The sequence below is a fragment of the Pezoporus occidentalis genome, unplaced genomic scaffold (assembly GCF_034315485.1).
Source record: "Pezoporus occidentalis ecotype Australia unplaced genomic scaffold, CSIRO_AGI_Poc_V1 ctg65, whole genome shotgun sequence".
In the NCBI taxonomy this organism is placed as follows: domain Eukaryota; kingdom Metazoa; phylum Chordata; class Aves; order Psittaciformes; family Psittacidae; genus Pezoporus; species Pezoporus occidentalis.
In genome coordinates, this window is record NW_026915998.1 from 146539 (window position 1) to 170915 (window position 24377).

Sequence of the window (24377 nt, forward strand, 5' to 3'; positions counted from 1 at the left end):
AACCTGTACATCTTTTACTAGTAGGAGCTTCTTCCCAGGGACAGCAAGGGCCTCACAGGGGGATAAAACCTCAGCATGATGCAAGGAAATAATCTTGGGGGCAAAGAGGTGGAAAGGCACAGGGGAGGTGGGAAGGTGGGAAGGTGGGAAAGCAGGAAGCCCACTGCAGCTGCTTGCCACAGCTCCTCTTGTCTAGGAATATCTTTGCTTCTTAACAGTAAGTTACCCCAGACTGAGCACCAAGTTCAACCTAATATAGCACATTATATAGCACATTAACACATTTTTCCCATGCAGAGGGGAAGATACGTGGCTGAAATATCCAGGCTTTTTTTCCGGGATATTTTAAGCAACTCGATGTAGTTGAACTTCCAGGTCCTTTGGGTCAAAGTACACCTCTGTGGTATGACAAAGTCACAGCTCCTGTTTAATTGGGTTTTCCCCCCATTCTCCTGTGACGTGTCAGCTCACAGAGCTCAGCTCCAGGCAGCAGGAAGAGGATGGTCCTAAGGGAGCCAGCTGGCACCGGCTTGCCCAGAGACCGTCCTCTCTCGCAGGTACCTGGCCTGGTTTTGCAGTCCAGTTTCCTTGTTGCTCTTTGCTGGAGGGCTCGCATGGGAGAGGAGGGTTGTCCTGGCAAGGTTTGCTGGGCAGGAGCAGGGAGATGCAGGCTGTGACATGAGGGCCCCCCAGCTTGGGAGCACCCAGGAGGGCTTCCTGGGTGGAACAGACTTTGCAGAGCCCAGGCTGGCAGAGGTGAGGGTGTTCAACACCAAACGCCGTCTGCAGCAAGGAGGAGCAGGGATTTTCATTGTCTCCATTAACATCTCCCTCCACAACTGGTGCAGTCACTGGGCACAGTCCGGGCAGTGCTGCAGTCCCAGCTTGGGATGGGGGAAACCAGGGCTCCAAACCAGCCTCTCTTCATAGAATCCCAGCCTGGTTTGGGTTGAAGGGATCTTAAAGCTCATCCAGGTCCAATCTCCTGCCATGGGCAGGGACACCTTCCACTAGAGCAGGTTGCTTTATGCTGACCTTGCTCCTGTGCCAGTGGGGCATTGAGATCTCTCCTTGCCAGACATTTCCCAGGGACTGCAGAAGGGCAATGACCAGGGATCATCAGAGGCTCATCAGAGCAGGATCATCAGGGGTTTGTCCCCTCAGCCATTTGCCCCCTGGGCTCAGTCCCACAGTGCAGTTACATTGGTGACAAGTTCCCATCCTCTTGGCACTGGTAAAGGCCACATCCCTTACCCTATGGTCCATGTTTTCCATCTACATTATATAGGGACCAGAAGAGATTCTGTCTCTTCCTGGAGGTTGGGAGAACCCAAGAGAGGGTTGGAGGGGAGAATCACGCACATGGTCCATCCTTGGTGCACAAAGGGGTTGGTGCATTGAGAGATCAGCATCTCTGTAACATCAGCGAGGTCCTCTGAATCTGGCCAAAGCCAGGGGCTCTGGCAAGCTCAGGTCCCACCAGAGTAAAGCAGAGGTCTGGGGCCCTTCCAAGGGGGAGGATTTATTGCTACCTTGTACTTGTGCCACCAACAGCCCAAAAGCAAATCTGTTCACAGGTCACTTCAGAGCTGCCTGGACCATTTCCCTGTTCCCACCAAACTTGCATGTTTTGTGGTTTTTCATGCTGCTTCCCAGCCCTGAGATAATGTCCTGGAAGGAGGAGTGCATGAGTTCACCCTCATGTTTCATCCAGCGCTTGGACCACCTTGTGTTGACTGTGAAGAGCATTGAGGAGTAAAAGTGGCCTTTTACTCCAAAGTCCTGGGCATGGAGGTGGTGACTTTCCAGGTAACATGGGGCACAGGCTTGGCTTGGGTCTAGGGGAGCTGCAGTTCTGGGCCAGTGGCTGGGCTTTGTGGATCTCTGACAGGTTCTGACAGGGATGGATGTTCAGAGTTAGCAGGACTACAGCCAGGTCCCCAGCACTTTTAGGACTACACAGGTGAGTGGATGCTGAAGGCTTCCAGCTCAGGAAGTCTCACTGCACATTGATTCCTTTCTCTGGGGACAGGGAACTCGCAAAGCTTTACGTTTCGGCAACCAGAAGTTTAACCTTCACGAGGCTGGGAAGGAGTTTGAACCAAAGGCTCGGTGCCCCATCCCTGGCTCTGCAGATCTCTGCCTTATCACAGAGGTACCCCTGGACCAGCTGCAGGATCATCTGAAGGTGAAAAAGGCAACGAGTATCCACAGCGGGACCTTGGGAGATATGAAACTAGAGCTTCCCAAGTGACACTTTGAGGGTCTCTGGGTTGGGGAATGTCAGAATTGTCAGCCCATGTTTTCAAGGCTGGGGGAAGAGTGACCTTAAGCATTAAACCCCTGTTTGTCTCTTCCCAGGCCTGTAGGGTGGTTATTGAAGAAGGTCCCGTGGCCAGAACTGGTGCCATGGGTCCAATAACATCCATCTACTTCCGAGACCCTGATGAGAACCTGATCGAGGTTTCCCGGTACTGCCCAGATGTGACTGCAACCCACGGAGGAGAACCCTGACCACAGCCTGTTTTGTGCCTGCATCCCAGCAGTCTGCAGGATGCAGAGGCCAGGCTTTTGGTGGCCAGTTTACAGGCTCAAGCTTTTATTTTGCAAACCTAGGACAAGGCTCAAGTTAATTATTTAAAAAGCAGCCCCTCAATCATTTAAAAAGCATAAAACAGTAAGGAAGGACTTGGGGGATACCAAGGAGAGCAGTTCCCCAGCTGGCCACACTGAGGTAGCAATGTTACCATCACTGCTGGAAAGCTGAGAGGCCTCTTCTGACCTCTACAGCCAAAATCGTCTCTGAAATTGAAATAATCCCTGAACGGTGTTATTTTGTTTTTTTTTTTTTTTTTTTCTGCTGGCATTTCACTGGAAATCCAAATTCCTCCATGCAAAAATACAAGTCCCTAAGAACTGCAGAGCTGCGGATGGTCACAGATGGGGCCGAGGGTTCTCCCAGCTCCAGCTGAGCCACTGTGGGAGCCAAGGACAAGAGCTGCCCTGGGAGGGAGCCGCAGACACCTCACAGCCTTATCCTGAGAACGGGGACCGGGGAGGACCCCAGGAGGGACCCCCGCACACTGGAGCCCGCGCGGTCCTAGCGCCCGCGCCCCGAGCGGAGGCTGCTCTCCAGGGTGCTGAGCGCGGCGGCGGCCGGCTCCGCCCGGGTGCCTCCTGCCCATGGGTAGGTCCTGAGCAAGAGTGGGACCTGCCTACGGGACCCCACGGATGGGTCCTGTCCACGGGAAAGGGCTGATGGTGGCATCCTGCTCCCATTAGCCCTTCTACAGCTTTCCCCACTCTGCACTGGCCCAGGGTTCTCCCCAGCCAAGTGCTTGTGCCAGCAGAGCCCTATTAATTTCTGGTGTGGGGCTGTAGTTATTGATTGATTGCCAACACAGATCCTGCCTGTCTCTGCACTGAGAGTGTCCTTTCAGTCACTGAGCTTGCTACCATAAATATGTTTGTGGAGAAATGTGTTCTTTTCTTAAGTGTCATTTTTCTTGGAACAGCAGTAGAAAGAAGGAAAATGGCTCTTTTCTTATTCAGCCTGAGAGAAGTTGGGGATTTTGGTAGCACCATATTAATCGCTGAACACCCTCAGCATCACACAAGCTGGTCTGTAATTTTCATAGGTCATTTGTTTCCTTGGCTATTCCAAGGTCTTGCTTCCCTTGTCAGGGCTTTGGGCCTCTGAATTAGTTAAGAAGATGAAGCATTTGTTGTGTTAAAGTGAAAACAACAAGTGAGACACTTTCCTGGACTGGGATACTGGAGGTGTTTTCAGGTTTCTTGGCTTTTAGAGGAAACATCATGAAAGAACCTTGTCTATGTCTTTGGGTCCTCTGGAAAAGCCTCTTACTGCTTCAATTGATAAGAGGCCTGATGAAAGGGGAGTTGGGCCCTACCAGCTTTCCTGTGCCTTCCCTTCCTAATTTTACACAGTATCTGCTGAAAGGTGTCAGGATTACACCTGATGGGACAGCCAAGGCATGAGTGAGGTTTCTGGATCATGGGGACAAAATGCAGCCTGAAACTCAGATGAAAAGCTGGTAAAAGGTGTGACTCCAACCAAGGGAAACCAGAAGCTTGGCATGGAAACCTGACAAATATTTGAAATCAGTTGCTTAGTGAGGAAACAGTGTGTAACTTCTCTTTGATGAGAGACCATGTTTAACCACAGCCAGGCTTTGCTGCCTAGGGGCTATTGTCTTCCTCAGGAAAAACAGCCTGCAGGGCTCAAGGTAAATATATGAGTCTGGAGAAATCCCTGGGCACAGGCCAGCCTTCTAGCTATCTGCTGGGTCCCCCACCTATTGGAAAAGCCTCTGTACTGAATATATTCAGATTAAAACAAAACCTGATGGTCCACATAAAGTAGCATTAAATCTTCACACAGAAAATAAGTTTACTTCAGTTTTTTGTTCAGAAAGATTCAGTGGGAATATGCAAGACAGTATGAGAGAGGGGAATTACAGGTGGGCAAACAGTTCTGCTCTGACTGGGAAGTTCTCTGCAAAGACCACTACTGGCAAGCTGAAAAGGAACCAGCCCACACGCCTTCTTGCTTGCCTAGTCCCATCTCTCTGTGCCTTGCAGAAGGCACCTTCACTTCTGCAATGGATTCTGTACCTATGTCATGCTTGGAGGCCACTCCTTTGGATCAGCAGTCGCAGTATCTGTTTCATGTACAGGGGATTATTGCACAGTTCTCCATCTCACTGCTCACAAAGGACGCAGGGTCAGAAGCCTTTCAGTGAACGGCTGCACAGGAGCACAAGTGCTGATCTCATCCCAGCTGGAAAGATGAGTTAAGGACTGAGTCTCATTGAGCTTTCCCTCCTCTGAGGGGGGAGAAACAGGAATTTCCCAATGTGAGTCATGGTGTGTATGTGCCCAGGTCACCATCCAGAGGGGTCCATCTCTGCAGAGACTATAAAGACCACCTCTGGTGAGACAGCTCTGAGTAGGGCAAAGCTGGGAGGGATGCTGTGGCAGACAGAGAACTGGCAGGGATCATCTTGCAGGAGGCATAGGATCAGGCGTAGGAGTGGTTTCGGGCTCCTCACCTTCAAACTGCCTTCCTTTCAGAAAAGAAATACAGGTTTTAAAGTTCCTTGAACCATCCCTTGTACACAGAGAAGTGAAAAACACTTCCCCAGTACTGCAGAAATGGGAGGCTTTTACTGGAAAAGGAAATAATCCATCTCTGCCCGAGGGTTTTGCAGGCAGGGCTGTTTACAGTAACTGATAGGTTTTTCAGCTGGCCATCATGACTAACTAACCGTGATCACAAAAGTGCCCAGAAGAGCGCTAAGAAAAGCACACAGCTTGCAGCTGAGCCTCCTCTCCTTCCCAGACTCAGCAGTCAGGCATCCTGCGCAGAAAAAACTTGGAGTGCAGCTTGAAAAAAGATCTAGACACAGTTCCTTCTGGGGAGCCGGCTTCCAGGTGATACCCCAGGATTCTCACAGATTTCCATGGGAGTTTCATTATTTGTGATGGCCTTGCAGCCAACTATGTGTTGGGATTCAATCTGTGTCCCGATCAGTGACACAGGCACACCTCCTGCCTCGTGGGCTCCTTTGGTCTTAAAGCGTCTACTTTGACTTCAAGGGGTGGGAATTTTCCTGTCACTGGAAAAACAAAAGTAAAGCACCAATGAAGAGAGGAATCAGAGTTTCTCTGGGAAAAGTCCCGTATCTAAACCCTGCTTGCTGTTCCCTCACAGGCTGCAGGCCAGCTGGGAGCTGTCTGACAGGTTCTCCAGGTTGTCTACCGTAGTGATGATGGTTTCTATTTTTTCTTCTGGAAGCACATGGGAGGCGTTGGAGCGAAACTTCTTCAGGAGCGATTCTTTGCTCAGAGGCTTCCTCCAGTGCCCATAGAAAGTGTCACATTTGCCTGTGAGGACGTCCCCGCTGTGCAGGAGCAGTGCCACCTCTCCGTACATCTTGTCAAAGTTGGCCACATTATCTTCAGGGTGCTCCACCACCACTTTGTCCAGCAGCTCCCTCAGCTCCTGCCGCTGGATGTTGCTCTCTGCAAAGGAGCTCAGGCCCACTTCCCCATCCAACAGGGCAGTACAGGCATTGAATTGGAAGGAGTGTCTAGCCTGGTGTTCAGAGCTGGGGAAAGGCCGATTGATGTACTTTGACACTGGGATCTTCAGCACAATGGTGCGGATCAAAGAGGGAGAGAAGGACCCTGCGTAGTTGATGAAGAGGTTCCGAACAGACAAGGCAGCATCCACCACCCAGTGCATCCCCAGGTGGGCTGGGAATCTCTTGAAAGCAATATCCTGCTTCTCCAAGAGGAACTCATGGCGGTCACTTGGCGTGGAGAGTGGTTTGGGTTGATAGACACTGTAGAAAGCACTGAATCCAGAGCAACCAGGGATCTCATCCAGAATCAAGGGGTTGGCCTCCATCCCTCGAGCAGCCAGCAGCGCTGCTTCAAAGCCCAGGCGGGTGGCATTTCCAATGTGCAATGGCTTGGCTTGGGTGGCAGCATTGGCCATGGGTGCCCCTGCAAGCGATGCAGCAATGCCCAAAGCATGTGCGCACTGGGCCGCGCTGAGGGACAGCAGTTTCGCTGTGGCTGCAGCACTGCCCATGGTACCGACCACCGAGGGAGGGTGGAACCTGCAGATACGGGGGGAAATTGCAGATATGAGCATCCTGCCTGCTTGGCACAGGGAATACCCAAGAACTTCATCCACCGGACCTGCCTGGGACTGGGGTGAACTGCCAGCTACCCTCATAGCTCTGATGCAGGTGTGATTTACCTAACTCAAAACATAGCCATCTACAATCTGTCTTCTTGAAACTTCACTGGAGACAACAGAGTGAGCTCAGCATCTCCAGAAAGCCATTTGTAGTTTTCCCTAAGGGTAGGTGGCATGGTTTGTGTCCATACAGCTAAACTTTCTTCCCCCAGACGGATAAGGTGGCCTCATCCACCATGCTCAAGGGTAACAGCTCCTGGTCATGCCATCCCTTGGAACACACCAGGGTACTGCCTGGGACTGTGGCCACAATTAAGCTGTCTGAATGGCTGTGGACACTACCTGTCCTGTGATCTTGTCCTGGCTAGTTTAGGTGATAATGCTGTAGACTCAGTGCTAGTCCTGTTGATGGTTAGTTTTGAGGGAAGATCACTGGAGGTCACCAAATGAATATGTGGTGACTCATCAGCTTGGGGAGAACTGGCATTTGGCTCTCGGTAGGTCCTTACCCTGATCCTGAGTTCAGCCGGACTTAAACTGACATACTGAAACCCTGAGTAGCACTGTTAACACTGACCAGCCCTCTTCCTACTTGGTGAAGGAAAGGAGGTTTACCTTTTAGGAATGTTGTGAGCCTCAGTGGAGAAATGCATGAGCCTTCCTTGCACTTCCAGGCCCACATTAAATGCCAGCAGGAAATCCATGCCATTGGGTTTGGTGCTTGGAGGTAGCATCTGGGAAGCTGCCAGAAGAGCTGGCAGCACAGCCCCTGATGGATGAGTAGCAGGGTGCCAGGTATCGTCAAAGTCCATGGAGTGAGTCTGCCAGAGAAAAGGAGATAAGGACATGCTGGTGTGGGGGGGCTGGAAACTGAGGAAGCTATAGGTCCTTGCTGATGAAGCTGCATCTGTAACAGCATCCACTCAGTAGTTCCCATAGAATTATAGAATGGTTTATGGGGGACCTTAATGTTCATCCAGTTCCAACCCCCTGCTTCCTGTAATCATAACTAGTGCCTCTGAAGGTCCCACAGAGCAGCTCTGCTCCTGGAAGAGCCCCCCTTACCGCAACTCCGTTGGTGAACGCAGCCAGCGTGGGGGAGAGCTTTACCCCTGGCTTGCCATAGACAGAGCTCACAGCAACTGAAGAGTACAGCTCCTGTGAAAGGGAGGGAGATTCAGGTGAGGACCTTGCGTGAAGCAGTGACTGTGATGCCAGAACACTCCTTTACTGCAAGGCAAAGTCCTGTGTCAGCCATGAAAGCAGGATTTGGATGTGGTGGTGGTGTCAGGACCACATTAACTACACGGGAATATGGGACCATTCCTACCCGGCAGTACTGCAGAGCGATGTCAAACACATGCGTTGTGCTACCCACGAGGCCAACCCCGATGCTGTCGAGGATCATCCTCTTGCTTCTGTGACGGACAGTCTTGGACAAGTGCTCGGGTCGAACTGCATGGATGAAGGAGGCAAAGCTGCTGGTCACTGTCTCCTCCGGAGCACTCCTGGCCACCACTGCAGCACCAAGAGAGAGGAGAGGGGATAAAGACGTGTGGGCCATGGGCTGATGGTCAAGACAAATTATGTCCCTTTATCTGGAGAACAGGCAGAGCAGAAGCCCTGCTACATTACCAGTGTAGGACTACACCCAAAGCCTGGATTTATCCAGAAGTTGGGTCCTACAAGTCACTGAGGTTTCTTGACTCAACCACAAAGCCCTCAAGCCCTATGTACTCAAAAGGATGCTAGTGCTTAAAACAAATCTTTTTGTGTTCTTTCATAGTTGAGCTCAGCTTATCAGAGGATCCAGCCTATGCTTCAGATGGGGATTAAACAGACGATCTCCTGAGGTTGGTATTTGAAGGAGAGCTTTCCCTGTCTCTGAGAACATCTTTGCTGGCAGACAAAAAGCAACATATCAAGCTTCCCAAGGCAAAGCTGGTGCTTGTATTTGTGACCTCAAAGGCAGAGCTGGGCAGACAGCACAAACTCCTGGCACTTTTGGGCTTGGAAGTCACCATTTCCAAATCTTTGGTGGCATTAAAATTCAGTGGAAAATACCCAGTTTGGGACAAAATGGTTTTGATGAATTTATAATTCATAGAATGATCATTCTTATACCCATTATAATTTATAAGATAATTTTGAGAGTGTACAAGAGCAGAAGAATTATAAAATTCAATATAGCTAACATATGCATGATTGCAAATCCGCATATAGGTATGCACGATGGGGGAATACACACGCATGCACATAGATCAAAGCTGGCATTAATGTCCGAATGAAACTAATGACATGAAAACGTCAGGATGAGTGAAGCAACCAAGTAAAAACACTTTGCTTCAACCTCTTACAGGAAACCTCATGAGAATCAGCAGATGATGACACTTTATTTTTCAACCAGAAAACATCCCAATTAAAAAAAAATGACCATTCCCTAATTTCAGCAGCTTGTATTCATCCTTAAATGTCATGCCTACTGACTCACAGTTTGCTTGCAAGTGTATTTGGACTCACCTAGAGCCTCAGAGCCTAAAATCCATTTGTAAACACAGCTGAGAATGTCATCACGGCTGTGACTCACGGGGATAACATTCTCCCCTTGCAGCGGCTCCATGAAATACATCGCTATAGGAATCTGTAGCACTCAGCACTTCGGAAAAGCTTCTGCTGACAAAAATCTGTGTCCTCTCTGTGTACCCGGAGCATCCTCAGTGTCCCACAAACCTCCGCCCTCAAGGAGAAGGAACAAACTGGACTGGAGAGGCTGGAGGAAAATCTGCTTGAATCACACCACAGCCATAAAATCTGGATTGCTTCCTTCCTGTCATCAAAGGCTCTTTGTCACTTCAGTAGGCAGAGATATTTTTTAACCCTCCATTAAAAGCATTTCATGACTCCAGTGTTTCTGTCTGGGTACGGTAATGGTGCTGCAGAACTTCATTAAAACCCAAAATACCCCATCCAAGACCAAATAGATCTATGTGGATTATTATTAATACTCTTTTCTCGAGTGTTGGTTAAGCAGAATTCATTGCATTTTTTATATTAATAACACATTTTAAAATCACTTAATAGACAAACTTATGAGAGACCAAGTGGCTACACAGCAAAGTCCTGCTTAATTTGCCTGAAGCAAGAAGCTGTATCTGTGCAGAAGCTCCTCTGCTGTGAGACACAGGGAATGACCCCTGCGTCGCTTCAAGCAGTGCTAATGGCCAGATCAGATGTAATAAAGAAGTGGCGACAGACGGAGGAGTTAAGGATCTGAGCAAGCCGATGACAGCTCCAACTTAAAGATCTCACATTTATGGCCAAAGAGTAAGAATTTGGAAAGTCTGGTTCTAAATCAGTTAAAGTTTCTGGTTTAGCACAGGTTTAACAATCAGCATTTTTATCATTTGTTACTTTTCTCCTTGTTCTTTAGCAACCACAGGCAATAATCACACCAAGAGCCCCCAAACACGTTTATCTTCCGAGGATTTGAGCGGTTTATCTCAGCGCGAGCAGCCCAGAACCTGTTTCTAAAGCAGTAACATGGTTATTTGTATACTCTTTAAAGAAGGACAGGGAATGCTGTTCTGCAGAGAGGTACACACCGTGAGCAGCAGTTTTGTGAACTTGCTGGGAGCTTGCCAAGAACTTCTGGGATATCTAAAGACAGAGAGAGCATTTGTCACCAAAGCCGCTTGAACTCCTTCAAAGCCACTTTACTCTGGTTGTGCCTCTAACATGGCACTGTGAGACACTCACAGATCAAACAGGCGGATAAAACTGGCTACATATTTAAAGGAGAAAAACATTTTCCAAGGCTCAGTCCAGCAGGGATGCCAAGACTAGCCAGGGAAATAAAGCAGTACAGTAGAAGGGACAGCACAGCCTTTGCAGACCTACCATGGAATAATCCCGTTCCAGCTGCGAGCAGCACCAGCTCAGGGTGAACACAAGGAGTAAAACACCACACAACACGTCCCAACAACAACAACCCCCCTGCCATGGCGCTATATAAACCCATGTGGGATGCGTAAAAAGGAACAGGCATGAAAGGAACAGGTTAGTAAATAAAGTGTCTGCGAAAACCTTCTGATTTTGTTAGTACTGGGGCAGGTTCCCACTTCATGTCACGGTGATTTCGGCCAGTTGAGGAGCTGCCCGGAAAATGACATTGCCTCTTTAAAGTGAAGAAGGAAAGATCAGAGACGGATAGGGTTTGTACATCAAATAGCAGTTACCTGTAAGGTTAAGTAGACCATGCTGGTGGCTGTTACCACTGCCTAGTGCCCAGCTCTGCGCTATTCGAGGGATGGGAGAGGTGTCTGTCTGCAAGGTGCTTTGGTGTCAGGGTTTATATATGCTTCTGAAAGGCAATTTGCTTTTTGTTTTTTTGCAAATGAATTTCAAGTGGGATGACATCAGCCTCTGGGGACGGAGAGGGTGGGGGGAATAGATGAGGAGGGGTGGTTTTTCTCTGACGAACACAAGGGAAACCCCCCCTGGTTTCAGGAAATAAAAAAGATTTAGGACAATAACTGACAAAGTTCAAGGAAATTGCTGTCTCCGAATGCTACAGGTGCCAGTATGTGAAGCAACTGGCCCCAGGCTCCTCCTACAGAGGAGGACTATAAAACTGGTACTGACCAGGAAATGAGAGGGACAAGAGCATCCTCCCATTGAGCTGAAGTGTCACCAAACCAGGTAATCCAAGCTACAGAGGGAGAAGCGAGGCAGTGGTGGTTTTCTTTGGTGCTTTTCTTGAATACATTCAGTGTTTTGTCATTTGGCTGAATCTTTTCATAGCTCTCCTCCTTCTAAATAGTCAGCTCTGTGATGCTGCCTGCCATGGGCTGTGGGTTCACTAAAGGGTTAGTGCAGAGGTGGATGCTGCTGCTGCCAGGAGACTTTGGGACTTTTCATTCCCAAGTGGATGTTTGGACTTTGGGGGGATGCCATAGCTCTTTGCTCGGTCCAAGAGTGAAACCTGGGGCCATTCAACATGCTGCAGGTTCTTCAGTACAGAACAGCAACCTGGTGTGGTACCTGGTTGCATTTAAAACCAGAATCTTCTACTAAATACTATGGCAGATCCTTAATCACTGTTGATGCAGCAATGCACCTCAGGCAACTTGGTGCTGGTTTTCATCAGAGGAGAGTCAGGGTTGGGGTATTTAACCCAGCTGCATGGCATTGTTGTGCACTGTTAATCTTGCTATATGTGCTTAGCCAAAACCAGTTTCATTTCATTTTCTTAACATGTTTATCTGGAGAGAAGCAGTGTTTCCTTTGAGCTGTGTAAACAGTTGTTATCATTAATAAGGTGGGATGGAAAACTAATAGTAAAATGCCACGTGGGAATAAGTGTCTGATAAATGTAACATATTGGTGTTTATATATGTGTCCCATGGCATGCTAAGCTTTGTTCCAACCCCCTTTGGAGGCAATGTCCACACATCAGAATATTCCCATTAGTGTAAGTCAAGGTGAAGCACAAACGACAGTGCAAAGCAGATGCACACAGCAGTGTCTGCAAAGCCCAGGTATAGCAGTGAGGTGGAAGAGGGGTGCAGAAGAATGTGACCTATTCTGGAAAGGGAATTATTGCAAGAAAGGCAAGAAAAAGGTGATCAGAGGCTGCAGCGAGCAGCCCACATGGGCATGGCTCATGCTGCGGGGACAAGAGCCAGGACGGAGGGAGGACAGCACAAGCCATTTCTGCAAACCCCAAGCTGATGAATGTCAGGGGCAAGCAGGAAAAAAGGAAAGAAGATGGAGGAGGTTGGCTGAGGAAAGGGATGGCTTTGGCTTTGCCCTTGCTGCATGAGGAATTTGTGCAAAAGAAGGATCGCCCCAGGCTGCCCCATCATCCGCCAGGCTTGGCAGTGCCCCAGGTCCTCCTCACTGTGAGGACATCTCCATCCTTGTGGTTTCCTGGACAGTGGCTGTGCTGGCTGGTACCCCATGTCTGCAGAGAGCTGCTAACCCCACATGGTAGAAAGAGGTTTGCTCCTCTGCCTCCACACTGCCCTGTGTTGCTTGCAGAATATCCAAACAGCTGCTTTGCATCAGTCTCAGCTGAGGACACCCAGCTTGCAGGCTTGAGGACAAAGGAAAGGCTTGGTGGGAGATGCCTCCTTGCTGTGTTTCATGGAGCAGAGAGGTGTCACGCTTGGTTTTCACTAGCGCATGTAGAGAAACAGGTCCTACCAAAGTGCCAGAGGCAGCAGCTGCACAAAACAGATAAGTGACAACAGTGATGAGGGGTTTTATTCTATGGACAAACAAGGCTTTGAACAGAAAACACCCCTGTTACCATGCAGAAGCCTCATTTCTTGCTGCAGCCCACATCATCACTAGTGCTGCTACCCCTGAGACAACAACGGGAGGGGATTCGTTATTTGATGTGTCTCTATGCTGCATGAAATAGAGGGGGAAGCAATGCACAGTTTGTGTTTCCAGAGAGTGGGGGATGCTGTGAGTAGGTCTGCAGCAGTTTCCAACCCCAAGCCCTTCTCTTCCCAAATGAAGTTCCTTCATCCTCCTCCTTTTCCATATCTTGGTCTAAATCCTCTCACATCCTCTCCCTTTACACCTCTGTAGCATGATATGGCATATTCCCAGACATCATTTGAAGGGCTGCACTGCAAGAAGAGAGAAACACCCCTATGAGTTGTGTCCCTACATCCTTCACAGAACCAAGCTGTGTGTTGCAGGCTCTAAAACCACTAGTTATGCAGGAACTGCCAATATGAGCTGTGGCAAATTGAAAAGCACTTCTGCAAGCCAGGGAGACACCTGGCCAGCCCATCTTCCTCCAGAAACCCATCTCATCCTCCTCCAGAGACTGACTCAAAACAGGGGCTTGTTGCAGCATACCTAGAAAGCCACCGTCTGATCTATTTCAGAGCAAAACATCTGGAGGAAGTAAAGATCATGGCCCACTTCCAAGTATAAACATGTAAACCAAACGGCTTCTTTATATCTGAATGCCATGTGGCATGACAGCATCATGGACAGCACAGGTACTGCTCGGCTCTTCCTAAGGTGCAGTCTTAGGGCCTTCCTCAGGTCAGTACTTTATAGAGATGCTTGTGCCTCCTGCAGAACTGTGATTTGGAGCATATCTCTGAACCAAAAAACCCTAACCTTTAGCACAATCAAATAATTGAATTAATGAATTGCCCTCCCCAAGGCTCACTTGATTGTTTTTTACCATTTCCACATTTCATGAAGTTTAAGTCACTGAATCAGTTCAGAGCTATTAGGAGCCAATTTATCCTTCATTCCTCATTCTGGAGAAATCACATCCTTCAGAATCAGTGGAGAAAAGGAAAACATGGGGGTTTAGTGGAACAACAGTCCAGAGGCCTGTGGTGTTTGCAAACTGTGCATCTGCTGATGAATACTACGTGTTTAAGAGCAGACACTGGGATTTGGGTTGATTAATATTCACAAAACTCTCTGTTCTCCGGGTGGTGCTCCTCCACTCCTCACTTCCCATGTCAATAGCAGTGCTGCATGCTTCCCTTGCTTTTTGGAATGGCTGAGAACAGACTACATCACTTTCTCCTTTTCCAGCTCCTTTAGGTCATCTGGTGTGCCAAAAATACCAAAATAACAAGAACATTGCTGTTTTATTTTCATCTTTGTTTCCTAACAAAAACCTCCAGAGAGAAAACTCCAGCTCATGGTACCCAGGAGTGCAGAGGAATGGAAATGTGGGGGCTGCCTGCAAATAGACGAGTTAATGGTAGAAATATGAAGGGTTTGAAAATAAACTGTTTAGTCACTGGGGTTTCAAGAAAGGGATGGAGCTGGAAAATTCCATCTGGAAGGGAGACTGTGTATGCGTGCGCTGTGCCTGCCTGTTTGTCTGTAACAGTGGATAAGAAACGTCCTGGAATGGCTCAAAAATACCTTGTGGGTTTTGTCTGAATGTTTGTTCACTTGTGTTAGGCTATTCATCGCTCTCCATCTCCAGCAGCTTGGAGGAGAGGGGACAGGAACCATCACCAACACCTGCAGCGCTTTGGGGCACCTAAACATGTTTTTGCCAGAAATCCTCGTAGCCTAAATAGGTTGTGTGTGTTTTTTCTGGATAGGACTCCGGAAAGTAGACACCTAAAGCTGTGCTTTGAATCGAGCCTTTGTCTGGAGCAACGAGCCGGGAGGCGCGGTGGAAACACCTGAGCCTGTCACCAGTTCCTCCCTGCTTGGAGCAGGGGCACGGCTCTGAAGGCTGGCCGAGTGCCCGCGCCGAGGCAGCGCTGGTCTAGACGCCGGGGACGGTGAGGCGGTGGGGTGACCGCCGGCGCTCCTGTTGTGTCTGCAGGGGCCATGGCGAGCACCGCGGGTTTCGCCGCTGTCTTCTACAGCGAGCCGGCAGTGCTGGGGCTCCTGGCGAACGTGGTCAGCGCCTTCCTGCTCTGCCTGCAGAACCTCACTGTGGTGCACACCGGCATCAAGCCACAGGGTGCAGAGGACATCCTCGCAGGTGGGTGATGATGCTCAGGGGGGGTACCAGAGGTGAACTTGGCCTGAGAGCACTGCTTCATAGTATTGGACTGTAGGTGCTGTGTATATTAGCAGAAAGACCCAGTTTCACTCCCACTACACACACACACATGCACATATGTGCTGTATATTGAATCGATTCATAGAATCCCAGGCTGGTTTGGGTTGAAGGGACCTTAAAGCTCACTCAGCTCCAACCCCCTGCCATGGGCAGGGACACCTTCCACTAGAGCAGCTTGCTCCAAGCCCCTGTGTCCAACCTGGCCTTGAACACTGCCAGGGATGGGGCAGCCACAGCTTCTCTGGGCACCCTGTGCCAGTGCCTCAGCACCCTCACTGAGAAGAGCTTCTGCCTAAGAGCTCATCTCCATCTCCCCTCTGGCAGGTTAAAGCCGTTCCCCTTGGCCTGTCCCTACAGGCCCTTGTCCAAAGCCCCTCTCCAGGTTTCCTGTAGCCCCTTTAGGCACTGGAGCTGCTCTAAGGTCTCCCTGAAGCCTTCTCTTCTCCAGGCTGAACCAGCCCAGCTCTCAGCATGTCTCCACAGTGGAGGTGCTTCAGCTCTCGGAGCATCTTAGTGTCATCTGTACTCACCTCAACAGTATAACTCTCTCTTAGCCTAACCTCTAACTCTACCTGACCTCTTCATTGTGTCTCTCAGGTGTCCACCTCATCCTGACTGGAGGCTTTGTCCAGCTCCTGGCAGGATTTCTTACCTTCCGGAAGTATGACCACCTTGGAGGCACAGCCTTTTTCACCTTCTCTGCTCTCTGGAGTAGCTATGGGGCTACACGCATCATTGTGGCCGCGTACCCCTCCTTGCAGAACGTAACACTGCCCTCGGGGAATGCCAGCCACCTCCTGCTCACTGACATGGACCAGCTCTCTTCTAGCCAAAGCGTGGTGGCTGGGCTGGTGGCCTACATTTCCATTTCCTTCATCCTGTCCTTCTGCTCAGCCACAGTGAACTACATCATGCCCTTCGTATTTGGGGCCATCGCACTCGCTCTGGTGTTTGAAGCGGTTGCCCTGTTTGGCCAGTGGGCCCTGGTAGTATCTGGTGTCATTGAGATTGTCATCGTCATCTGTGGGTTGTATGGAGCCGTGGCTCTCCTGTTGAAGGGCATCACACAACGGTACGTCCTTCCAGGCTTTGGGCATCCTCTCTTCAATGTCTTGCTACTGGGGTCAGCACAGAGGAGCTCTTCCAAGGCCATTGGGGAAGAAAAGAAGAAGAATACAAAGTATGCCGAGCCCATGGCCCTAGGCAACATCTGCGATACCATCTCTGCCTTTATGTTTGCCTTTTACTTCTTTGGGTACATGAAGACCTTCTGTGTGGGAGCAGCGTGGATATCCATCATCTCCAGCTGCCAGCTGCTCTCCAGCTTCTACAGCTATCTAAGAGGTGATGTCTACCACACGACCAAGCTTGGTGTCCACAGCATCTACTGGCTGGTGATGTCATGGGAAGAGTTTATAGTCAACACCTTCCTCGGGCTGTCCAAAGCTGAGGAAAGCAGGCTAGGAATGTTTGGAGGGTGGTTCTTCCTGGCCATTGCCTGCATGCTCTTTCTGATGTCGACCCACAAAGATACCCTGGAGATGCTGCAAAACGCCTCATTCATCATCCTCACAGCAGCCTCCATCCATCAGATCCCGATGCCAGGTGCTTACCTGTTCCTGGGGGCTGCCTGCAGCCTTTGCACTGCTCTCTCACTGTATGCCACTTTTGCCACCCTTATCAACTCCATCGGGGAGAAGGTCTTGATTCCAGTTGGCATGCAGGCTATGTCCAGCTCAGCTCTGCAAACCACGCTGATGGCTGCCAAAACCTACCTCACAAGGTCCAAGAACTTCCCAAGTGGCACCAATGCTGAAGTGCCAGATGCATTGTTCTACATCTGCAATGGCCTGGCTGCAGTCTCTGCCATCCAGGGTAGCTTCAGTGAGCCCAGCAGGCAGCAACTCTCCATACCATCCGTGCTCATCCCAGGAGCCATAATGCAGCTCTACATCTGCAGGATCCAGGTTCAAAGAGGGAGACGGTTCGGTTGTGTTCTTCCGTTCTGCTACTCTGCCTTCTGGGGAGCATGGACCTGGCTTCGGTTTGCAGGTAATGCAAGGTCAGGATGATTACTTTGCCTTCTCAAAAAAAGGGGTGTTTTTAGGAAATTACAGGCTACTTTCTTTAACATAATTCCTTCTCCCAGGAGATTCAATGACACCAGGTTTACCAGCATTTCTCCTTGTAAATAGATAATGACTGCACATCCCAGCTTGTACTCAAGCAATCGATTGCCATTGCTGCTGTCACTTGGTACTCTCACAGCTACAGGAGTCCAAGCTGTGCCTTCAACCCAACAGAGGTCAAAATGTTCCTGCTAAGCTGTTGTGAGACAGCACTCAGACTGTTTCTGCACCGTTATCCCAGAATAACAATTCGGGAGATGCTTTTCAGGCAGTGGCAGGCTCCAAGTTCATGGATTTATCCTTCAGAAGCCTAGAGGAACTCAGTTACTCATAGCCATGAAAGAAGAGCTCGGAATGCTGAGCCTGGGCTTTAAAAAGCCTTATTTGGCTCCAGGTGGGCAGCATGTTCATAGAATCTCAATGCCAAGTCCTATTAAAATGAGCACCTGTGGGGAAAGTTAAAGCTATTGCTTAAGAGGTAATGGCAAGAAGCTGTTAATGTTTTCAGCCAGACCCTGTTTATTACAAGCTGGAGGCAAAATCATCACCTTTTCTGGATAACCACCCTCAGTCCTGCAGTTAATACCTAAAATGTTTTGCATTTCAGAAGCAATGGGTTTGGATGTGGATGATTTTCTTTATAGTGGCCACCATCAACTGTTTTGAGTTGAGATGACTGACTGTGGTCAGTCCAGCTGCAGATATGTCATTCTTCTGTTATGCTGCACATGATGGTTTGCTCACAACCCAATCTTCTGGTCCTATTTCAGGCCACTTGGTGAACATCAGTGCAGGGAACAGCGAAGGATTCACTGCAGGTTCCGTTGCCTTTTTGGTGCTCAATGCTTTTCTAATTGTTCTAGGTAAGTCTCAGAGCCATGTGTGATTGTTTGCTGCAGGATAATTGGGTCAGAGCATTAATCCCATCATGTTTGTTCTGTGGTGGAGACGCACAAGAGTCTCAGATCTCTCTGTCACACCGATTAAGGAAGAACTCAAGTGTTTTGCCCACAGCAAGTAACAGAAGCTGACTTGAGCTTAGAAGAACCAGTCATAATGGAACGGAAGAACATTTCAAAGAAAATAAACGGTTCAAGTGAGGTGAAAGTGTCAGATGGACTGGGCCCTTGGCATTTATCCATGGTCCAGCTGCTGTAAATCAGAGTCTTGGCTGCCCAGGAAGTGTTTTCCATGTGAGCACAGTGTACTGGCAGGTTAAGGGTTTGGCAGCTTGTCTCTTGAAAGCTGAAGGCTGAATGAGCCGTAGCCAAGCCTTTCTTCCTCCATGAACAGGGAAGTCAGGCCACACACTGCTCGGTTTAATCAGATAAGATTAAGTTGATTTAGGAACTCTTCTGCTGTTTCACATACATTTTTATGGTCCATTCTCTGATGTGGTTCCCTCTTGTTTCCATTTCTTTTCACAGCGTCTACTTTTAACGTGGTGCTTCTCTGCATGACCCTTGCAATGGAGCTCTTGACCATTTGTTTTCTGCTCTTTACGTTGGAGAAACTCCCTTTGCCATTTGAAAGTGAGTTTTGGGTGAACTTGATCATCAAAACTTCACCCATAGAGTGCAGTGAGTGGGTCCCTGGTTGAGGAACAACTCTCTGCATAAGCTCAGCATGGGAAAACACAAGTGGAAGAGTGTGTCATCTTTCCCTACAAGACTGGCCTCTCAGCTCCATGATTGGAGGAGGAAACCTTTCCTCATATCATCCACAGGTCCTTGAGCTTCCTAATAAGCATTTAGATGTGGCTGATAGTGCTGGATGAAGTCAACCTCCTGAGGTTCTGTACAGACCTTCTTGCTAGCAGCTGTTCTGTGAGCTAAGGCTTGGGATGAGCTAAATGTGCCACTGGTGTGAAAGGCTGTAGTTCTGTTGAAACTTTGGCTTTGCTGCAAGTGACAGTTCCATTTGTAATGACGTTAAGTGCTTTAGCAAGATGCTTTGTAAAAGCTTTTCCACCAGAACAAAAACCCAAAGCCATATGGCAAAATATGCACAGGTAGGCAAGGCTGGAAATGCCTTGGAATTTTAGACCTACAAGTATGCTGGACTGAAAATGGTGCATGACAGGAAAGACTGAAGTAAGTTTGCAATGCTGGGAAGTGATGAGATAGAGAAGAAAATAAAACCCTTCCTGCCTTTGACTCTGTTTTTTCTTTCCCAGTTGTGATGCTGAGCATCTTCAGCATCATCTGCTTCTACGGAGCCACAGCATCACTTGCAAACAACATGTTTGGGAAGGATCTCATGATGATGGGAACCCCACTGTTCACAGTAAGACACTTTTGCATGATGGTGTAGCTTCCCTGGTCAGGAGGGATAACCCAAGTTCTTCGATCTTACCTAAGGGATTTCAGATTTCCATGGAATTTCTCTTCCTCTGAATCCTCACCTGAGCTTTGTCTTTATTACTGGGACAGAAGTAATCACTTCTGCCTTGTAATTCATCTCACCTACTTGAGGTGGAACATCCTTAGAAGTGCTGCTTATGCGTTTTGGCTATCAAGGCAGCATAGCACAGTGAGGTACCTGCATTTGGGTGGACTGTATCCTACTCTCTGTCTCATCTTTCCTTATTCCCACTGTAATGGATTTGTTGCCTCCTGCTTATTGCCAGATTGAAAGCTCCAAGAAGGACACCAAGGATCCTCCACCCTGCATCTGCCCCAGGTCCCACTGTACAAGTGGCTTGAGGACCATTGCTGACTTGCTGAACACAGGGGCGGTATGTGGGGTACCAACAGACACTGTGTATGCTTTGGCAGCCTCCTGCAAACACCCTCAAGCCATCGAGAAGGTCTACAGAATCAAGGTGTGAATACAAGGCTGTCCTCTTGTTACTTGGCTTCTGTTTATGTCCTATAGATGAGTTATGTACAGGAACAGAAAGGGGAGCCCCTTATTTCAAGTTGTTCTAAGCCTCAGAATTTGACTATAGATGGAGTTTATGAGCAGCCAAACCAAAAAGTCAGGGCCCATTTCCTGAGCTGAGCAACATGGGGTGAAGCACCCTCTGCTCTGGGTGTGGGGCAGTGGGGATAAGACATCTACATCCTGCTTCACTGGGGGGTAAAGCACAAACCCAAACTGGAACCACCCCGATGCTTATCACCAGTGGATCCAAACCTCTATTTGTCCTCTCTGTCTTACGAAGTGCTGAATAAGAATCCCAGCTCTAAATTCCCCCAGACTTTTGGAGACATTCAGTGCTGGAATCAGACCCAAACTTTGCAGCTTCAATACAACTTTTGCAGCCTGGCCCTGTCTATTCTCCATGAGGCAATTTCCTGGCTAGCCTGGAGAAATAAGCATAACAGACTATCTCAGCTGGCACTTAGTGTGAACATCAGCAACAAAGGCAGTCTTTTCTGTCCTGCTTTGATGCCAATGCTAACCTTCCCTCTCGATGAGATAATATAAACAGAATGTAAATACATGCTCAGTTCCTTAGTCATTTGGCCCTACTGAAACTAATGTCAGTTGAGGACTGAAAGGACACTGCTTTGTGAGCTCTTTTTATGTTCCCTCCGTATCACTGTTCATTTTACAGCAAGCTTATTTCAAGGCACTGATGAAGTGGTTGTGTAGGTGTTGGTTTGCAGGGGTTAGGCTCTCCCTTCCATTATCCTGTCATTAATTGGTGGGTTTGACCTTGATTTGTACCAGTGTAAGTTAGAAGAGGATCAGGGCCCTGGTGTAGAAGGTATTAAAAGCACTGATAAAGAGCAGAGCGTCAGTGGTCCTGTGTTGGTTGTGTCTACAGCAGAGGATTTGGATGCATCTCACCAAGATCCCAAGAGCAGGCCACTGTTCTCTCTCTTATTCAGTTTGCACATGCAGATCTGAGCTGAGGCATCAGTCACAGCATCCAGCCCCCTCCTGTGCTCAGCATTTGGAGTAGAGATGACATCTTACTTCCTTGGAGCTCCTGGACCCTGGGAAGCACATAAACCAGGGTTCCTGTGGGCTTCCATCTTCTCAATGCAAACTCTGTCTTCATCTATTTCTTCCCTTCCTCTATTCCTGTTTTTTGCAGGACAGGCCTCAGGAGAAGCCCATCTGCATCTTTATTTCAAACCTGGAACAGCTGCGAGCAGCTGCTCCCCCCATCAGCCCATTGCTTTGGGAATTCATGGAAAACGTTTACCCTGGTGGCATCGGCTGCATCATCAAGAAAGGAGAGTGGCTGAAGAAGTTAGGTGAGATGAACAGCACAGCTCTTCTCTCCCGCTTTCATGTTTTCAGCACAGCAGGTCTGCCATCCACAAAACTTTCTGGATGTCAATGGGGAGAAATTATGCTCATTTTATCCCCAGAAATCATCTCTGAAGCTGTTGTATGCTTGGGTGAATGTTAAAGAGGCTGTTAAAGCACTGCAATGACTCGTGAACATGTGAGCCAGCAGCATGATTTCTTTAACTCAGGCAGACTTGAAGCAAGGGAGGTTCATCAGCCTGGGAGGGTCACCTCCTTCAAGCCCATAACTGTTAGCTGGGAATGAGCAAACCCTGGGTGGAGCATCAGATGGATGAGCAGTCCCAACGGGGACAAGGTTCCTATGTGCACCACTTCTCATTGCCTCTTCCTTCCCATCCTATGGACAAAGTCACAACACTGTGAGCAGTGTATGTCTCACTCAAACCTGGCTTCTGGGAATCAATGACAATATTACAGGCTGAAGACAGCAGGAGTGAAGGGTGCATAACAGGGAGAGGAGTGTGACAGGAGTGGGAGGGTAGACAATGATCACAAGAAGTCAGACCCTAATGGAAGGTGTCCCTGCTCTGCAGAGGATTGGAACCAGATGATCTCTAAGGTCCCTCCCAACCCAACCCATTCCATGATTCTATGATCCTATGTCTGTGAAAAAAGCTGTGCTGATTTCCAGACATCAGTCTTTTCCTTTTAACCCAGCTAGTCCCCAGATCTTACAGCTGCTCTCATGGATTTCTGATAAGAAATCTGATCAGAATTGGAGTATGGAGCAGGGCCACTTGCAAAGGAAGCAGTAGGTATCCCTCTGATGCTACACCAGGCATTGTGCCAAGTCTTGCCTCTGCCAACGTTCCCTGTCTTTCTTTCAAGGGGTTGGAGCAGGCTACAGCAGAGTGGGAACTCAAGACAGCATCATGATCAGAGTGCCTGACCTGACTGTCCTGGTGCACCTCATTGACATGACAGGGCCCTTGGCGATCACGTCTGCTAATCCCAGTGGGGAGGTTGACAGCACACACCATGACATGGTCATCTCGTGAGTACCCTGCTCACCAGCACTCCTGTTGCAGTGCAAGCCACTGTTAAAGGGTGGCCAGCACATCTGGGTGGTGTATAGACCACGATTTGATGCCTTGCATGGAGGGTACCTTTGGCACGATCTAATATGAAGTACTGTGCAGTGTTGTTGCTTTTTTTCCCCCTACAGGCGTCTTGGCCATAAGCTGGAGGGTGTCCTGTGTGATGGAGAATCTGATGAGGTGGTGGCATCCACTGTGGTCAACTGCACAAAGATTGATGAAAGTGAGTATAAGAACCACCCTTTCTATGTCAGCAAGTGCATTTTCCTGGGAGGTTTCCAACCCTTTCAGTAGTATCAATCTGGCAGCACAGCATGCTCCAAAAGTAACAGTTCTCTGGTGCCTGGACATTTCCAAACATGTTGATGAAGAGGAACAAACAAAAGATGTCCTTGGAAGACCTCTGTGTTGACAGAGAACAAGGCAGTGAGGAGAAACACGGTTGTGCAAGCAAAACCTGCCTTGTAACAGCAAAAATGCTTCAAGTGGGAGGGTGGATGCTTCTGAGAGGAAGGGTGGATGCTCCTTGCAGCCCACCAGAATGAAGCTCATCCACAATGACATAACAGCACAAGCTGAGGTGTCGTTAGCTGGATGTGGGTTGTCATCTGAGAGGGGTTCACTGGTGGAAAACTAAACCCTTGAACAGAGTGTAGGGTCAGTGTCAGGAGGTGGGTTTGCTTTGCAACAAGTTTTCTGGTCCTCTTGCTACACAACTTTATTATTTGGTTGTCCTGAGCACTTGGATGGCTTTCCTGGTCCAAGATATTCCTTTATATCCCATCTCTTCCATCCTTTGGGGATTATCCTGACTTCTTTCTTCTTCTGGGAAGGTGGCATCACCATCGTGAGAGAAGGCTGCATACCAGCAGGCAAAGTGATGCAGATATTTGAAAGAGTGAAGAATAGAGCAGTCTGAACTGAAGGAAACGGCCCCTGAGCAAAGGAGCAGCGCCTGCTCTCGCTGAAGGACACAAAGCATCCCAAGCCTCACTGGAGGACGTGGCGCTGTGAAAGCCATACCTTCTCTAGAATCAAGCCCCCACCTCCGTGGGAAGCAGCAGCATTTCTGCACCCAGCCTCTCTCCTGGGAGCTTTCTGTGGTTATTTATTGTTTTCTCCAGTAAGTGCCTGAAACCACCAGGACCTGCCCACAGAGTGCGGCAGGACCGGGAGCTGATGCCTCACTGCAGGAATTCCCAGAGCGTCTGTTTCCTAAATGCCTTGAACTGTGAAGTCCATCCCTGCTTGTATATCCCCTTCCATAGCACTCGGATCTGTGTATTTTAAACTGCTAAAATCCATTAAATAAATCCTCTTTTTGGAACATAAAGTTTCATTCGATTTTTCCACCAAGCTATTGCAAGCTCCATGGCTGAACGCTAGAGGAAGGAATAAATATTGGAAGGCAGGATTCTAACAGAGGGCTCTCAGAGAGTAAGTCATTCCCTGTCATCCTCTGGCATCTCCCCAGCCGTTCCCTGCTTGGCCCAGGTGAGTCCCCAGCTGGTCTCAGGGCACTCAGCTCCTCACAATGTACAGAGGGCGATGTGGGTCTGTGGCCAAGCCCCAAGCACATGGACCTGTGCAACATAGCATGGCGGGGAGGGAGCTTTCTGCCAAGAGCAGAGGACAGAACT

General features: G+C 48.9%; 3 protein-coding genes across 3 annotated transcripts; 2 read left to right on the forward strand and 1 right to left on the reverse strand.

Annotated features, from left to right (window-relative positions):
• The first annotated feature begins 568 nt into the window (after nucleotides 1–568).
• GLOD5 (glyoxalase domain containing 5) lies at nucleotides 569–3478 on the forward strand. The gene is given in 5 exon segments (XM_062640470.1): nucleotides 569–756; nucleotides 1657–1756; nucleotides 1759–1809; nucleotides 2033–2188; nucleotides 2362–3478. Coding segments are annotated over 4 exon segments (450 nt in total). The 5' UTR covers nucleotides 569–756; nucleotides 1657–1666; the 3' UTR covers nucleotides 2515–3478.
• Nucleotides 3479–4406: 928 nt separating this feature from the next.
• On the reverse strand, nucleotides 4407–11044 carry LOC134175037 (cis-aconitate decarboxylase-like). Its single transcript, XM_062640469.1, has 6 exons — nucleotides 10966–11044; nucleotides 10333–10387; nucleotides 8061–8248; nucleotides 7796–7888; nucleotides 7346–7551; nucleotides 4407–6647 (listed from the first exon to the last, which is right to left on the reverse strand). Exons 1-6 carry the CDS (start codon nucleotides 10984–10986, stop codon nucleotides 5729–5731), a joined length of 1482 nt encoding a protein of 493 aa, XP_062496453.1. The 5' UTR covers nucleotides 10987–11044; the 3' UTR covers nucleotides 4407–5728.
• Nucleotides 11045–11341: 297 nt separating this feature from the next.
• Nucleotides 11342–24070, forward strand: LOC134175035 (uncharacterized). Its single transcript, XM_062640465.1, has 11 exons — nucleotides 11342–11428; nucleotides 14830–15221; nucleotides 15900–17354; nucleotides 18202–18294; nucleotides 18859–18963; nucleotides 19608–19717; nucleotides 20061–20255; nucleotides 21480–21642; nucleotides 22529–22694; nucleotides 22866–22960; nucleotides 23571–24070. Exons 2-11 carry the CDS (start codon nucleotides 15065–15067, stop codon nucleotides 23654–23656), a joined length of 2625 nt encoding a protein of 874 aa, XP_062496449.1. The 5' UTR covers nucleotides 11342–11428; nucleotides 14830–15064; the 3' UTR covers nucleotides 23657–24070.
• Nucleotides 24071–24377: the final 307 nt, after the last annotated feature.